This window comes from Muscardinus avellanarius (assembly GCF_963383645.1).
Source record: "Muscardinus avellanarius genome assembly, chromosome: 1".
Taxonomy (NCBI): Eukaryota; Metazoa; Chordata; class Mammalia; order Rodentia; family Gliridae; genus Muscardinus; species Muscardinus avellanarius.
In genome coordinates, this window is record NC_137786.1 from 126529976 (window position 1) to 126547081 (window position 17106).

The window sequence follows — 17106 nt, forward strand, 5'->3', positions numbered from 1 at the left end:
GGGCCCCACGGTGCCTCGCCCTGATCCCCGGGAGAGCCGTGCAATTAAAACTTTACATACCCCCCCCAAAAAATAGGGCTGAGGTATAGCTCAGAGGTAGAATGCCCCTGAGTTTAATCCGCAGAACCAAATAAATAAATAAATAAATAAATAAATAAATAAATAAATAAATAAGGCTGGGGGTATAGCTTGGAGGTAGACTACACCTAGGTTCAATTCCCAGTACTGAATAATAATAATATAAAATTATAGATTTCCAAACCAGAACCCAACCCACAGAACCAGAAACACCAGGGATGGAGTGCTTCTGTAGAGGTCTCCAGGCTTGCAATCTAGAGTGCTGAGCACTGTTTCTCAAGTCCGGCTGCACCCAAAAGTCCTGCATGGGGCAGCAAAGGTGCAGGAGACCCGTCAGGCCCCAGCCTATGCCCCCTCCCGTCCTCTGCACTGCTTGCCTCCCCAGGCTGTGGTGGGCCTCCCCAGTGCTGCTCATAAAGCTCCTGATGAAAGGCCAGACAGACAGGAGAGGGCAGAGTTCAGACCAGCTGCTCCGCCTCCTGTTCATTTACAAGTGGCAGTCACCTCATTAAACCCCAGCTCTTTCCACCTCACCCACCCTCACCCCACAGCCCACCCCTCACAGCCCACACCCAGCTCCTCCGCCAGCCCCCTAGCTACTGAAAGCAGGTTGGAGAACCAGGGGTCCAGGGGCAGACAGCTACCTTCCTGGCCGCGTCTGCCCACACCCTCTTTGGCAAGACCGTCACTCCCTCCAAATTTGCCCAGTGCCTGGCTGGCCTAGAGAATGCACTCAGCAAATGATTGTTAAACTCAGGCATTTGCAAATTCATAAAGCTGTCATTTGAACAAGCACAGCGTAACTTGTACCTGGTTTGTTTTGTTTTGTTTCTTGGTTCTGGAGATTGAACCAGGGGTGTTCTCCCTCCGACCTACACCTCAGCCCTTTGTATTTTTCATTTTGAAACAGGGTCTTGCTAAGTTGCTGAGGGTGTTGCTAAATTGCTAAGACTGGTCTGGAACCCGTGATCTTCCTGTCTCAGCCTCCCGAGTACTGGGATTACAAGCGTGTGCCACCATGCTTCTCCAGCATGTATTCTCTGAGACGTGCCTACTGCATTCTGTTTAGATCTTAGCCTCTCCCCTCCATTGCTGTCTATTCCCTGCTCAGTTTTCTCTCTGGCCCTGGACAGCCACCCCCATCCTTTGTTGCAATTCCCTTCCCCCATCTGGGTGGCAGCTTGAGCCCAGGCCTCTCTGCAGCCTCCCTTTCACCAGGAGAACCTTCTTAGGGGAGCTTCTGACTGCCTCCAAGGCCTGCTGCCATGCCTGCCTGTTTTCTCATTTTGAAACTAGGCTGGCCTTGAACCTGTGATCCTCTTGTCTCCTCCTCCCAAGTATTGAAATGACAGATATGCACCATGGCATCCACCTTGCAACTTGCACTTGGATAATCGGCCCTTAGCCTTCAGGCAGAGTCCTGGAGGGCAGGAAAGTTGCACACCCAGGGAGCCACTTTGCTGTGTGCCCTGCATGGATTTCCTTCTCACCTCCTTAATGAAAGAAGATTTGATGATTAAATGAGGTGGACCACATAAAAAAAAAACCTAGTTTACTTGTGGATATTCAGTAAATAGGTCTCCCTGAACCCTTGAGGGCAGTGTCTAATAGGGATCAGAGCTTCATGAAAACATTACTGCAATCATGACAGCTACATGAAGGTCTGTGGGGCTGGTGGTCAGGTGGAAGGAGCTAGCGTCCGGAGCAGCTGTGGAGCCGACTCTCTGAGCTAGGGACCACAGTGTAGAGAAAAGCCACGAGGTGTGCAAGCCTATGAGTTTGAAAGGGGCCTGCCCTGTGGGAGGACAGGAGATGGCCCGCTGGGGTGTCTCACTGTGAATGACAGTGACTGAGAAAGTCAGGCAAGGCCTGAGAGAGGACAGTGGGACACACACAGGACCCAGGAGGCCTCCAAACTCCTGCTAAGGGCACTTGAGGCCACAGAGGTGCTCTAGGCAGGGTCACGGCAGGAGTAGATTTTAGTCTTCACACCACTTTATGAGCCATCGAAGGACCCCAACTCTAAAGTTATCCTGCAAGCAGGGCGTGCTGGCACACACCTGGAATCCCAATACTTGGGAGTCTGAGACAGAAGGATCACATGTTTGAGGCCAACCTCAGCAATCTAATGAGGCCCTTAGCAACTTAGCAAGAACCTGTTTCAAAAAAAAAAAAAAAAGGAAAGTTGGCAGTCATGGTGGTGCACACCTGTGTAATTCCAGTACTTTGAAAGCTAAGACAGAAGGGTCACAGGTTTGCAGCCAGCCACAGCAACTTAGTGAGGCCCTCTGCAACCTAGTGAGACCCTGTTTCTAAATAAATAAATAAATAAATAAATAAATAAATAAATAAATAAATAAAATAAAGCTGGGGGTATAGCTCAGAGGTAGGATGCCCCTGGGTCCAATGAAAAAGGATAAGGAGGAGGAGGAGGAAGAAGAGGAAGAGGAAGAGGAGGAGGAGGAGGAGGAGGAGGAAAGGCTAGGAGTGTAGCTCAGAAGTAAAACACCCCTGATTCAATCCCTAGCACCAAAAAGATAAACTCATCCTGCAGGTCACTCCGTGGGATATCGGTGCACAGAAATGCCCTTCTCCTCCCAAACCTGCCTGGCTCTCCACAGCAGGAGCGCTGGTGCCACCCTGGGGTGGTGGGGGTCTCAGCATTCTGGCCAGAGGCGTACAGGGAGGTGGCCCTGTGGAAGGGAGGCAAGGGTTCTAGCTCAGTTTGTCCCTAGATTCTGTGTTTGTTTGGTGGGGACTGGTGGAGCCAGATCAGGGGCCAAAGCACACCCCAGCCCCACAGAGCCTCAGCTCTCATGCAGAGAAAAGGGTGCCATTGCCCCCAGGTTTCTGTAAAGTGTATCCCTCTGGTGGGGACTAGTGAGACAAATGAGATTTTGGGTGTTTCTGAGGAGGCCCTGCTGTGCCACCCACGTACCTCGGCCTGTGTGACCTTACCTCCCTCGGAGGTTTTGTGGGGGCACCCCCATCAGCACCCTGTGCCTTGGAGGCTGTCAGAGCCTCCCCTAAGAGGGTTCTCCTGGTGAACGGGAGGCTGGAGAGAGGACCAGGCCCAAGCTGCCAGCCAGATGGGGAAAGGGAATTGCCACAAAGGAAAACTGAGCAGGGGAGAGACGGGTGCAGCGATGAAGGGGAGAGGCTAAGATCTAAACAGAATGCAGCAGGCCGCCAGAGAACACGTGCAGGAGAAGCAGGAGGAACACCAAGAAGTACTGAGAGGGAGGCAGAGACTCCGGCGGGGATGCAACTGAGGCAGACAAGGATGGTGGGTCTGCGGGGCATGTTTTGGAGCCTGGTCCAGCTGTGCCGATTCTTGATTGGATGGATCCTGGGGGAGAGAAAGAGGAGTGTGCCTTCTCCCTCCCTCATTCTTCTGGCTGGATCTCTAGAGGCAGCTCCAAGTCTTCCACCTCCTGTCTGAGGTCCAGACTGGTGAGAAGGTTCGCAGAGCCGGTGCTGGGCACAGAGTAAGCCTGTGCCCGGCCAGGAATGAAAGGGAGAAACAGCTGAGAAGTACAAAGACCCAGTTGTTAAAAAACAAACAAACAAACAAATAAAGGATCTAAGAGCTGCTGGCCCAGCAGACCTCCTAGGCTCTTTCCAGGACTGACAACACATAGCCTGCTGAGTGGAGACCCCAGACTCAAGAGAGGCTGGGCTCACCTGCTGCTTGGAGACTGGTCCTTTAGTCACTAGCCACAAACGGAATCTAGAGGACTCAGGCCCCTGGTGTCTGTCCCATGGCTCAGAACCACTAAGAGCCACGTGCACAGCTACCCTCTACCTCCCTGGGCCTCCCCAGCACTGCCCTCCTGCCTCCCTCATGAGGGCCAGAGTCCCAGCCCACTAGCCTGGTTTTCCAGGACCTTGCTTCCTCTACAGCTGTGTCTCTTCCTGCCCGAACACCTTGTTGCACTGACAACAAACCACTTTGGGGCCCATCTATATACCATACCACCCTTCCTCTCCTTCCAGAAAATGTTTCTGCACCCTGTAAGGCCTGTCTCCCCTCCCAGGCTGAACTGCATCTTCTTAGAGGGTCAGCACCCTGTGCACATCTACAAGGCATCTGAAACTCAGACTTGCTTACCAAGTCTCCAGGGTATCTGCCACTGCACAGCCCTGAGCCTAGGACCCCAGGGGAATGGTTGGGGGCAAACCAATAAGACCACTCTAAGCTGGTCATGGTGGCACATGCCTGTAATCCCAGCCTTGGGAGGCTGAGATGGGAGGATCTCAGGCTCACAGTCAGCCTTAGCAACTTGGGCTCTTGCAACTTAGTGTTACCCTGTTTCAAAATAAAAAATAAAATAAGGCTGGGGGTATATCTCAGAGATAGAATGTCTCTAGACTCAATCTCCAGTGCCACAAATTAAACAAATAATAAAAAAGAGGAGTGCTGGAGGTGTGGCTCAGAGATAGAATGCCCCTGGGTTCAATCCCCAGTACAACAAAACAAAGAAAACTCCAAGCCATACCCCACTGATAGGTTCCCTGCTTCATTTCTGTCTTTTTGACCAGATAGCAAGTCTCTGGGTGCAGACTTAATAATGTCTTATTAATAATGTCTTAATAATGTCTGATCCTTCTGCCTCTCCCTGGTCCCAGACACTCAACACAGAGAGGCCAAGGTCCTTCTGTGTCCAAGGGACCCACCTGAATTCGTGGAGGCACTTCCAGGCACCAGAGCTGTGCCAGGTCCACCAGGGCTTCTCTCTTTTCCTAGAGACAGCAAAGCTGGGGAGAAACGCCCCCCGCCCCTTCCAGCAGTACCCCAAAGCCTGGCCTGGGGCCCATTCAGGATGATTTCAGGACAAGCCAGCAGGAAGAGACAGAACAGGAGAACTGGGGATAGAGGACTTTTCTTAAAATAACGAGGCAATTAGAGGAGGCGGAGAGCAGTTGCAGATGTGGGTTTTACTGCTGAGACCATGCACAAGCTGCTAATAAGTGAGCAGGCTGGGGAGGGAGGCCGGCTGCAGCTGGCCAGCCATCACGCTGGCCCGCACTGCCCCAGCCACCTGACCCTGTTTGGGAATGAACTGGGCTGGAGCCTGGGGATCTAGAACCCTGGTCTCCAGAACTTCCTCCTAAGACAGAAGGCAGGGCCCCTGGAGCCCAGAAGGACACAAAGGCAGGGGAAGGCACAAAGGCACAGTAATTTCTGCTTCTCTTTGGTTGGGGCCCAGGAGACGACAGCAGGAGCCTCATCGACACCAAGTTATCTGCTGTCACCTGCGTTATTCTGAAGCTTGCTCCTGTCCTCTCTGTGGGCTTCCTGAAATGAAGAAAGACCCTGGAGTCTCGTCCAGGCCAAGCTTTCTAGTGAAGCTCAGTACAGGTCCCTGGGTGAGTGTTGGGGGTTACACATTGTGAGCCCGGGTCCCAAGTCTCACAAAGTCCAGGCAGGGGAGGCAGGACAAGGATGGCGTCCCTTGGGCAGGAAGTGGCCAGTGGCCAGGTGTGCACAAAGGTGGCTGTGTTTCAGCTGCCCCTCCCCCAGCTGCCCTGGACCTGGTCTCCTGGGCCGGTCTTTCCCAGGTGTCCTGGGCTGTGCTTTTCAGTAATTACTGGGATGGGACACTAGCACTGACAGCTCTTATCACAGCCCTCAGGCCTCATTCTTGCTGGGGAGGTGAGGACAGCTTAATTCCCTGCCTTGACACAGGACTGCCTGCCAGAGAGTTCCTGGGCCCACACCCTCCCTCCTAGGAGGTGGGCACAGGGAACAAAACCCCTGGTGTCCCCTCTGCCCTCTTTCCCACTGTGACCTCCCTTCCCCTCTCCCCGCACCAAATAGCAGGTGCCGATGGCAACTAAATTGCCCAGGGATGAGTGACGCTGGCTGCTGAGGAAGAATGGAAGAAAAGTGCCAACACTGGGCGACCTCAGCCTTCCTGCCTGCCTCCCATTTGAAGACAAGGAAAGAAACTGATGACAGACTTAGGGCTTCCCCGGAGTCCTGGGCTTCTGACCCCAAAGGAGGAAACAAAGAGGGCTGGCTTCATGCCGGCAGCCCACCCCACACATCTCAAGGAACCTGGGCCTGCAGGAGCTGGGGGCCATGCTATACACTCCCCCTCCAGGCCGGGGTCTCAGGTCCTCTGCCTGCTCCCCGCCGGGATCCTGGGCTCCTGCTCCTTCTTTAGTTCCCATTCTCAGGGCCATCTCCTAACCTGGTTTGGGGGATCCTCACTGGGGCTGTGTGGGCAGTGTCTGGCCTCTCCCAGTCAAGGCCACCATGCATCCAGCCTGGAGCTCTGCTCTCTGCACAGTCAGGAGGCGCTGATTCCCTTCCTTGTTTTCTTTTCCACTTTGTCCCCAAACTGTAGCAGAATATCCTCACCAGGGCTTCCCTGCATTTCAGGACTCTAGAAAAACAGAGTCCCAAAGGGCCCAACCCAGAGACCTGCCTCCTCTCTATAGGAAGATTGGTGGGGGGTCTTAGACTGCCTCTCTAACAGGGGCAACACAGGCAGTGGGTGAAAGTGTAGGTCCCATCTCAGCTCATCACTTCCCAGCTGCCAGCGCATGGGCTATTTGCCCAACTCGGTTTCCTCATCGCCCAAACTTCTTCTTGACCTGCAGTGAAGGTTTAACAAGGCAGGCAGACAAAGTGCATGGCCCATGCCTGGCATGTTGGAGGTGTCCAACGGAAGCTAGCCGTTGTCACCCTCCTCCTCCTCTTCCTCCGGCATGGATGGTAATGTCAGGGGCTAACCTGTGTCTCCCTGGAATCCATGTGTAGAAGCTCTAACCCCTGGTGTCTCAGGCTGTGATTGTCTTTGGAGATAGGGCCCTTTCAAAAGGTGATTATGTTGAAATGAAGCCACTAGCCTAAATTCTAATTTGAACTGATCTGTATTGTTTTTGAAATCCATTTGGGGAAGAAAAGCAAAGATCTTGTCGCACTGTACCGTGTGTGAAAATCTTGTACACATGTACCATGATGGTGTTTAGAAGCAACTTTCAAGCTGTGTGTAATGGCATATGCCTATAATCCCAGGACTTAGGAGGCTGAGACAGGAGGATCACAAGTTCAAGGCTAGCATCAGCAATTTAATGAGGTCCTCAGCAGCTTAGACCCTGTTTCAAAATTTAAAAATAAAGAGGATTGGGGTTGGAGCTCAGAGGCAAAGTGCCCCTGGGTTCAATTTTTAGTAGCCAAAAAACAGGCACGAGGCCACTAGAGTGACCCTAATAATCCAACCCACCTGGAGTCCTTACAAGAAGAGGAGCTCAGGACACCAATACACTCACCAGCACAGAGGGGTGACCGAGTGAGCACACGGGAGAAGGCACGATCTCCAAGCCAGGGAGAGACTTCAGGAGAAACCAGCCCTGCCAACGCCAGGACATCAGACTTGCAGTCTCCAGAACTGTAAGGTATCAATTTTTGCTATTTAAGCTGCCTGGTCTGTGGTAGTTTGTTATAACAGCCCCAGCAGGTCTGAAACCAGAAGGAACCTTGGGAACTGTCACATCTAGAGGCTGGGATCAGAGACTCTCATTCGTTCCTTTTCCAGGTAAGAACTTGAGGTCCAGAGAAAGAGACAAGGCCCACTGGTGGCAGAATGAACACCAGAACCCAGCTGGCTGGCCCCGCTGTGATGAGACAGCTGTTCTTCCCATCCTGGGTACTCACCTTACTCTGTTCTTTCTGGCTTCTGCTTATCCCTGGTTGGAATCCAGAAGGGCTGGGAAGAGGACATCTGGAACGTCCTGGTTTTTCTGTGAGACACCAGCACCATTGCAGAAATGCAGGTGAAGAGCACAGGCTCCGGAGTGAGACAAGACCCAGGTCAGAACCTAGTTCTGTTGCGTATGGATGTGACCTCAGGAATCGATCGATTCCTCTGGGTTTCGTGTTCCTCTTTTGTAAAATGGAAATGAAAATGGGAAAGAACAGTATATTCCTCACAAAGGAAGTTTTAAATAAGTGAGTACATCTAAGAGGCTCCTCATGGGCATCGAGCATTGAATAGCAAAGTTACCATTGCTATTAGCTTTCTGGGTCTTGTGTGGGAGGAGAAAGAAAAGGAAGAGCCGGTTTGCTCTGCGACTGCAGATCCTTCAAACTCTCTTGCTGTCTTCCCTTCTTGGCTTTTCTTCCCTAGGCCTGAGAAATAGGGGGGATATGCAATATCTGGTTTATAACTCCAGAATTAAGAAAAAAACAGGGAAACTTCTGGAAAATTCTGTAACTTTAGACAGGAAAAAAGCCAGACTCCCTAGCTGAGCCAGGATGAGCTGGCAGACTCTCAGGCCTGGCCCAAGGAGGGTGTGTGTGTGTGTGTGTGTGTGTGTGTATGTGTCCAGGACTGCAAGAAACTTGTGGCAGCCCTGGTGACTCCCTGTCTGTCTGTCCCTCTGTCATCCACCTCCCTTCCTCTGTCCCTCTCATCCTCTCTTCTGCAACATCCAGGATGGGAATGTCAGTGGTCTGCAAGTTCCTTGCAGTTACAGGTGTGTAAGATCAGGCCCCGCAGATATTTCTTAGGAGCAGAGATGAAGGATCCTGCCTCCTCTCGCAGGTAGAGCTCCAAGACTTCTGAAGCCCCTCCCAGCACCGGGCTCCCAGCAGCCTTCAAGGTGGAAGTCCTCCTCTCTGACTCAGAACTGAGCGTTTCAAGCATGAAATGATTACCACATGTCCCTCTAGATTAACTACAGATCGAGTGGGCAGTTGGGTCCGGCCACCAGGAACCCCTTGGGACATAGAATGGAGGCTGAGGGTTGAGGATGAGGAGCCCCATTGCCTGGAGCAGGCCAGAGTTTGAGGAGGAGAACTGGCCCCGGAGAACAGAGAGATGAAAGACGTTACAAAGACACACTGGCATCTTCCCGGAAGCCTACAATGGGAGAGGTGATTGTGTCCAGCTGCGCTCCCCCTCACCCCACGCCCCGACCCTCACCTCCTGCTCCCTCCTGACCTCACATCAAAGTGGGGACCCTTCCCTAGCTCTGCAGCCTGAGCCTCCCAGGTCATCACTGCCTGCACCCTGGAGCTGCTGATGGACAGATGATAATAGCTCCCAGAGTGCTGAAAAAGGACACAGACTTCAGGTCGGGCCGCCCTGCCCGGATCTGTGCTAGGGAAGGCTGCTGTCCTGGTGCCCTGCTTTCTGCATCCACCCTCAGTTTCCCTGGAAAGTCTGGTCAACTCATGCTGGAGGAAGGGGCATCTAGGCAGCTCTGGTGCTGGGTTCAGAGGTCGACAGATGCAGGAGGAGGAAAATGTGGAAGCCGAAGGAGAGCAGCTGAGGACTCCTAAGTCCATGTCAGAGAAAGAGAGCAACTGAGTGAGGATCCTTCAGGAAGACAGGGTGAGAGCCTGCCCTGAAGCAGATGGAGGCTGAAGGGAAGGGCCTCGGCAGGCACTTGCTTTATGCATCTAAAATGAATCCTAAGCATGCACCTTTAACCTCAGTACTTGTAAGGCTGAGAAAGGAGGATAGTAGATTTGAGGCCAGCCACAGTGACTTAGCAAGACCCTGAGGAATTTAGCAAGATCGTAACTTAGCAAAATAAAAAAATAGTAAGATAGGGCTGGAGGTGTAGCTCAGAGGTAGAATGCCCCTGGGTTCAATCCCAGTACCAAAATAACAATAACAACAACAACAACAACAACAACAACAACAACAACAACAACAAAATGCATCCCAGAAGCAGAAGATTCCAAATCTGTCACTCTGATTTTCTCTCCATTATTTAGTACACAATAATTCATCTAGCCATTTTTATTTAGTCAAAGTCATATATAATTATCAATTGGTACATTTGATTAACAAAGAAAGCAAGTTGATATTATATCAAGCCCACATTAAGTCAGCCAAGTGCTAGGGATGCTAGAAGTTTTAGCTACGCCCAGCGGGGAAATATAGATTCTTATTAGGCTTATTGACAGTTGAGAACAGCTTGACTATACTCTTCTCATTCTTATGTAATCACCCTATAATGCACTAATTTATTCTGAGGTATTAGAGATTGAACCCAGGGGCTTTATGCCTCTGAACTACACCCTCAACCCTTTTTAAAAATTTTTTATTTTGAAACAGGGTTTCATGAAGTTGCTTAGAATCTCTGAGGCTGAAAAGGGTGGGTGCTCAGGACAAGAAACACCAGGATTGGGAAGGAGGAGTTAATGTTAGGCGGATCTGACAGGCTGCCTCCAGCAAGAGCAGCAGCCCAGTCCTTTGGTGATACAGGTCTAATAGGGCCCCAGGGTGGGAAACAAATGTTGGGAAAATCTGTTAGGGGTGGGGGTTGACATTTACAGAGTTATTTAGCTATTTTCTGCTTAGTCATGGTCACCTTTCTTTCTTTTCTTTTTTCTTTCTTTCTTTCTTTTTTTTTTTTTTTTTTGGTGGTACTGCGGGTGGAACCCAGAGGCTTTCTATACCTCTGGGCTATACTCCCAGACCTATTTTATATTTTATTTGGAAACAGGGTCTCACTAAGTTGCTGAGAGCCTGGCTTCGAACCTATGGGATCCTCCTGTCTCAGCCTCCCAAGCGCGGGGATAACAAGTGTGCGCCACCATGTCGGGCTTTGGTCACCTGATTTCTGAGAAGCTGACATGGCTGAAAAGTATTAAAATGGCTGCACTTATGCCAGTATTCCCCCTTTTTTTCGTTCCCATTGGGGTAGGAGTAAGGGTGAAGGTCATTCTTCTTATAGCTCCTTCCGGCTGGTAGGGGGTGTAGTAGTCTCACATTCCACTGTCTTGTCTTGTAGGGGGCCATTAGTTACATTGGAGGGCCCTTGGGTAAGCCGTGATATTCTCCTAACATCATCTGATTGACCGTTTAGTTAGTAAAGGTTTTTGCCTTCTCTAGGACTGCCTCTTGGAGGCACTCGAAAAGGCATGGTACTAGAAAGACAATGGCTATAAGGGGGCCTAGAAGTGGGAGAACCCAGGTAAGTACAGATTTCCATAGGGAGGAACACTGGATAGGTTGGCTGGACCCAGAGCCCTTTTGCTGAATTTTAGAGGCCAGATCTTGGAGGGTCTGTATGTTTTGCTCTATTTTGCCCGATTGATTAACATAATGGCAGCATTGCTCCCTTAAAAAGAGTCCATAAGGAGATCCAGGGCCCTTCTATTTTGTAGGACAACCTCAGCAAGTGAGGAAATTTGGGCGTGGAGAATACAAATAGCCTCAGGAGAATGCAAATAGCCTCAGTAGATGTCTCAATAGATTCGGCCACTTCTTCACTCAATCATTCCGACTGTATGGCTAAAGCCAGGCTATCTACGTTCTAGAGCACCTCCTGATAGGCCTAGGGTTGTGAGGGAGGTTGCCAAACTGATTCCCACTAATATGGGTAGAAAAGCTGCTCTTTTTTGTCAGGAGTTGGGATAAGATGCAATGGAGAATTCTGGGAAGCTATACAGAGTAAGCTGGGGGGAAAGCATAATGAGAATGCAGCGGCCCTTGATAGAGGTGTTAATACACATATTTAAGGTATCTGAGCATAAAAAACGAGTGCCTGGTGGGCTGGAAAGGGGGTAGTGGTGGAGTTCATTGTAGTATTAAGGGAACGTGGGAAATTAGAACTCACTGCTCAAGGGGCCCCAGGCCAATCCCATGGAGGGGATGGGAAGGTAATGGGTTAACTTTTATGGGGTGAGAGTACAAGCATTATAAGGGATTGAGACATTAAGAAGCATAACCACTGTAGTAGAAAATCGATTTAGTGGAGTGCAAATGAAACAATCCTTTTGGTGAAGGGTCTGATTGACAACTTGGTGAAGTAGGCTGAGAGAGAAGTTTATGAGCTGCAGCCAAGATAGTGAAGGGTTATTGGGAAATAAAACTGGGAAGCTGTGCCAAGGCGTCTTTAACTAGGTCAATGACAACATCTAAGGATATACCTGGGGCTTGATCATAAGTTCTTACAATTTTTACGGACCCATGTGGGTCTGGGCTTTCTACATACAAGTTGATGGGTTCCTCAACTCTTCGCTCCCACCCATCATCCCGAGAGTCTTTGATATTAAAGGTGAGGTAGGGCATACATTTGTTATGATCTCATTGGCTATATGGGATCTTTGAAAGATGGCCACAGGGGATTCCCTTGCAATGGTAGGTATAGTGATAGTTGCGTGACCAACTTGCACACCCCTTCCAATCATTGTCATTGCATGACCCAGTATTTTCAAATGTAAAGCATAGGTAGAACTGATGAATATCATATCTTTCAGTGATGTATCTGAGCCAGTCAAAGTAGTTAGTTACACAGGCTCTGGAGGAGTTTAAGGTTATGCCAATGGGTTTAGCATATCCAGAGACAGAATGGAAGGTGGAGTTGAGTGAATGGGGGGGGGTGAGAAATCAATGGCATATATTTTAAATTACCAAGCATATTGAGTCTCTGGGGGAGGAGTAAGAGAGGGAGGAGTACACGGAAATTAGAAGAATTAATGGGAATCTCATGGTAATTAGATAAAGGATAGGGGGTGAAATTGATAAAAGGCTATAGCTATTAGGACTCAGGGTCTAAACTGGTATATTGTAATAGGCTTTGGGTGAGCCTTGATACAAAATCAGATTTTTTTTTTGTGTGTGTGTCCTGGATAATTTCATGAAGTTTATCATAATTAATCACCTTGCATGTGGGTGGACTTGCTCAGGCTGGCCAGTTGTCATGTAATGGATCTGTCCCTGCTCATAATTCCGTTAGGGGTGTTATAATCTCATCAGAACTCTCAATCAGGTACAGCCTTGGGACCTAAGGGGAAAGCTGGGTTGGTTTGGTGTACCTCATCTGCATATAAGTGGGCCTGATCCCAGACTCATCTCCCCTCCTCAGGTAGAAGCCAGGATGATACAGATATGAAAGGTTAGGTCATTATAACTAGGTAATATACTGGAACTCCTTAATATAAGTTGTAGGGTTTGAGGTGAAGGAACCAAGATTTTTTTTAATTTGGGAAAGGTCATTATAGGCAAAGGAAATGTAAACCCTGAGTATTCCCTCACCCCAGCCACTTCACACAAAGGAAGGAGGGACAAAAGAAGGAGGGCTGAGGGCTAGGAAAGGGAAGGGGAGAGGCGTTGGGAAAAAGGAGGGGGATCTTGAGGAGCAGGAGATGGAGGGAGTGGGTTTTGGGAATGGCAAGGGGGAGGATCGTCTGCCAGATTGGGAGAGAAAGCAGAGGGTTCAGCATGACCATTGGTGGATGTGGGGGGGACAGATGGTGAATATTTGGGGTCTCTGGAAGTGAGCGTAAGTTGTGCAAGGGAACAAGAAGTACAGAGGGAAGGCCTAGAGCAAAGATAGGAGAAGGCCTGGATGTAAGAAATCTGTTTCCATTTTCCCGAGCGCTGGCAAGAGTTATAAAGATCCCTAATAACGGCGGGATCGAAGGTGCCGTTGCGCGGCCACTTTGAGGCACCGTCTGGGTCATAAGCTGGCTAAGCCTGGTTATAATGGAAAGTAAGTTTGTCTCACTTGAAATCTGGTATCAGCCAGAGACTAGGTTGGCAAGGAGGCACCTGACGGGAGAATAAAAGGGAGCATGTGACTGGGCCGCCCCCATGGTGAGCTCGCAGGTGGGAGTGATTGGAAGCGGGTGTCCCCAGACCCAGATCAAACTGTAGAGTAGGATTAGGGAGACAGGAAGGAGGATACTCACCCAGACCTTTCTGAATTCCGGGCAAAGGCCCATAGGGGTCTTGGTTCCTGTTAGTAGGGCTTTCATAGACTGGGAAGGCTGATCCAAGACCAGAGAGAGAGACTCACTGGGGAGGAACCCAATGGATCCGTTACCCAAGTAAATTGGAGGGCTGGGTGTGGCTGTAAAGAGTGCTCAGTGGAGGAAGGAGGAATGACAGTCCTGGGCCTAAGAGCCAGAGTCCCAAAGCAGCTTGGATCTCCCAAGGGAAAGCAAGGTCGATGGGAGAGCATGGGTCCAAGTCACAGCACCAATGAAAGGGGTGGGCGCTCAGGACATATCACACAAACACCAGAACTGGGAAGAGTTTAGTGTTAGGCAGACCTAACAGGCTGCCTCCAGCAAGACGAGAAAGCAGCAGTCCAGTCCTTTGGTGACACAGGTCTTATAGGGCCCCCGGGGTGGGAAACAAACAGCAAGAAAATCCATTAGGGGTGGGGGTTGACATTTACAAAACTATTTTCTGCTTAGTCATGGTCACCTGATTTCTGAGAAGCTGACATGGCTGAAGAGTTTTTAAATGGCTGCATGTATACCAAGAGAGGGTCTTGCTAAGTTGCCGAGGCTGGCCTTGAAGCTGTGATTCTCCTGTCTGAGCCTTCCAAGTATTAAGATTACATGTATGTATGCGCTACCATGCCCTACAACCTGTAATGCTTTTATAATTGAGTGTGTATGCATCAAATTCTATTTCAAAGTCAGTCAAGGAACCCAAAACATGTCCTTTACCTGCTACTTCCTCCATATCAAGGAACAGAAAAATATACTCAAGTTATCTAAAAAAAAAAAAGGAGGGGGTGGAGATTTATGTTTATCAGGAGATAAGAAAAAGATATTTGATATTTGGTTAGACTGTTTCCACTTTTTGGAATGGCTTAGGCAGGAATGGGACAAAAATATGGAGAATGCTGCCATCTGGTGGCATAATTAGAAAATGGGTTTCAAGCAGGCATGGGGGTGCACACCTGTAATCTCAGTACTTGGGAAGCTGAGAATGGAGTCACTGAGTAGAGACCGGGTTTAGCAATTTATTGAGATTCTCAGCAACCTAATAAGACCCTGTTTAAAAACAAAATATAAAAAATAGCTGGGAGTGTAGCTCGAAGGTAGGATGTCCCTGGGCTTAATCCCCAGGACCCAAACAAAAAAATGCAATTTGCCGGGTGTGTTGGTGCTGCACGTTTGTAATCCCAGCATTCAAAAGGTGGAGACTGGAGGATCAAGGTTTGCAGACAGCCTCAGCTACTTAGTGAGGCCCTTAGCAACTCAGACCCTGTTTCAAACATAAAAAGGCTAGCCGGGCTTGGTGGCACATGCTTGTAATCCCCGCTCTTGGGAGGCAGAGACAGGAGGATCGTGCAGGTTTGAAGCCAGCCACGCTGGTTTAAGAGACCGTTTCCAAATAAAAAAATATAAAATAGGTCTGGGAGTGTAGCCCGGAGGTAGAAGGGCTTCCAGGAACCCCAGTACCACAAAAAGAAGGAGGAGGAGGAGGAGGAGGAAGAGGAGGAGGAGGAGGAGGAGGAGGAGGAGGAGGAGGAGGAGGAGAAGAAGAAGAAGAAGAAGAAGAAGAAGAAGAAGAAGAAGAAGAAGAAGAAGAAGAAGAAGAAGAAGAAGAAGAAACATAAAAAGGCTAAAAAATAGGGCTGGGAGTGTAGCTCATAGATATAATGCCCCTGGGTTCCATCCCCAGTACTGCAAAACAAACAAAAAATACATTTCATTTTATTTGTAATACCACAATAAAATCAAAGTGTATCTCATAAAACTGTCTACATTTAACCCATTGTAACCTTCAAAAATTACAAATTATCAAAATAATTCTATGACGGAAATAAGAGTCTTTTAAACAAATGGTGTTGGGATGACTGGTTACCCAGGCAGTCATCTTCCTTACATCATACAGGGAGGTTAACTCAAAATGGATTCAGCCTAAACATAAGAGCTCAAACTAGAAAGAAAAATATAAGAGTAAATCCCTATGACACTGGGTTAGTGGTTTCTTAGACATGAATCAAAATAATAAATAAATTGGATTACATTAAAATAAAAAATCTCATGAGAGTGAAGACAAGCTACAGAAGGAGAAAATACTTCTAAATCATATATGTGACATACCTGGTATATATCTAGTCCTTTTCTTAAATTTTGAAACAGGTGATCCTCCTGTTTCAGCCTCCCAAGTATTGGGATTACAGGCATGCGCCACCACACCCCAGATGGGATGAAAATACTTTAACATTATGTTACGGTTTTGAGAATATGTTACGGTTTGGGAAAACTGTCCCTGGGGACCCCTGTTAGGGTTCCAGACACAATTTCCCTCAAAACACAAAAAAACACTAAAACAGAAAAACTGCGGGTTCTTGTCCTGAGCTAAGGATAAATACACATTAGCCTGGACTCTTGCTGAAGATTTAAAGAAGTTTATTAAAAAGATAGAAATACAGAAGACAGCTGGGCATGGTGGCGCACGCTTGTAATCCCCCCACTTGGGAGGCAGAGACAGGAGGATCACGCAGGTTCGAAGCCAGCTGCGCTGGGAGTGTAGCCCGGAGGTAGAAGGGCTTCCAGGAACCCCAGTACCACTAAAAAAAAAAAAAAGAAAGAAAGAAAGAAAGAAAGAAGACAGTTACAGCCCCATGCCATTCAGAAATGGCACAGGGTGGGTGGGGGTTTTTCGAACGAATTCACCAAAGATACAACACGTGGACCAGACTTTTTTATACACATGACCTCCATCTTTTTCACGTAATTCTGACGTAGTAAACGTCCCTGTAAGGTACCTCCCCTTACTTCCCGCCAAGGTGTCTTTCACAAGGGTCAATCCCCTCCTCCCATACTAGCTAGATTATTATGTAGATCTGTCTTTAGAAAGAGGAAGTCCAGCCGAGCATGGTGGTGCACGCTTGTAATCCTTGCGCTTGAGAGGCGGAGACAGGAGGATCGCGCAGATTCAAAGCCAGCTGTGCTGGCTTAAGAGACCCTGTTTCCAAATTTAAAAAAAGTATAAAAAATAGGTCTGGGAGTGTAGCTCAGAGGAAGAAGGGTTTCCAGGAACCCCAGTACCACCAAAAAGAAAAGAAGAAAGAGGAAGTCCTAGCTCCCCTCTCCTATGGACTTGCTAATTACTTTTAGCTAAATCAATCTAAGTTTCAATAGCTGTTTGCTTCCTGACTGAAACCAAGACCAAGTCTTTTACAGATTTGCTCCCTCACCCAATTTTTGAAATATCTCAATAATTAGAGCTTTCTCAAATCTTCCTAGGCCATTCCCAGTACTGCTACACATTAGATCATGGTAATAGCTGTCCAATTCTGAGGTTA

The 17106-nt window shown here is 48.8% G+C and overlaps 1 protein-coding gene across 1 annotated transcript in view; it reads right to left on the reverse strand.

Moving 5' to 3' along the window:
• Nucleotides 1-3464: 3464 nt before the first annotated feature.
• RPUSD4 (RNA pseudouridine synthase D4) overlaps nucleotides 3465-17106 on the reverse strand; it is a gene marked incomplete at both ends in the record, with an annotated part of 34936 nt that continues 21294 nt past the window's right edge. Inside the window, 5 exons of the mRNA XM_080719751.1 lie at nucleotides 3465-3605; nucleotides 4756-4821; nucleotides 7360-7478; nucleotides 8771-8951; nucleotides 9038-9142. Of these exons, the coding sequence (XP_080575877.1) occupies nucleotides 3465-3605; nucleotides 4756-4821; nucleotides 7360-7478; nucleotides 8771-8951; nucleotides 9038-9142 (612 nt within the window). The remainder of the gene's footprint in view (nucleotides 3606-4755; nucleotides 4822-7359; nucleotides 7479-8770; nucleotides 8952-9037; nucleotides 9143-17106) is intronic.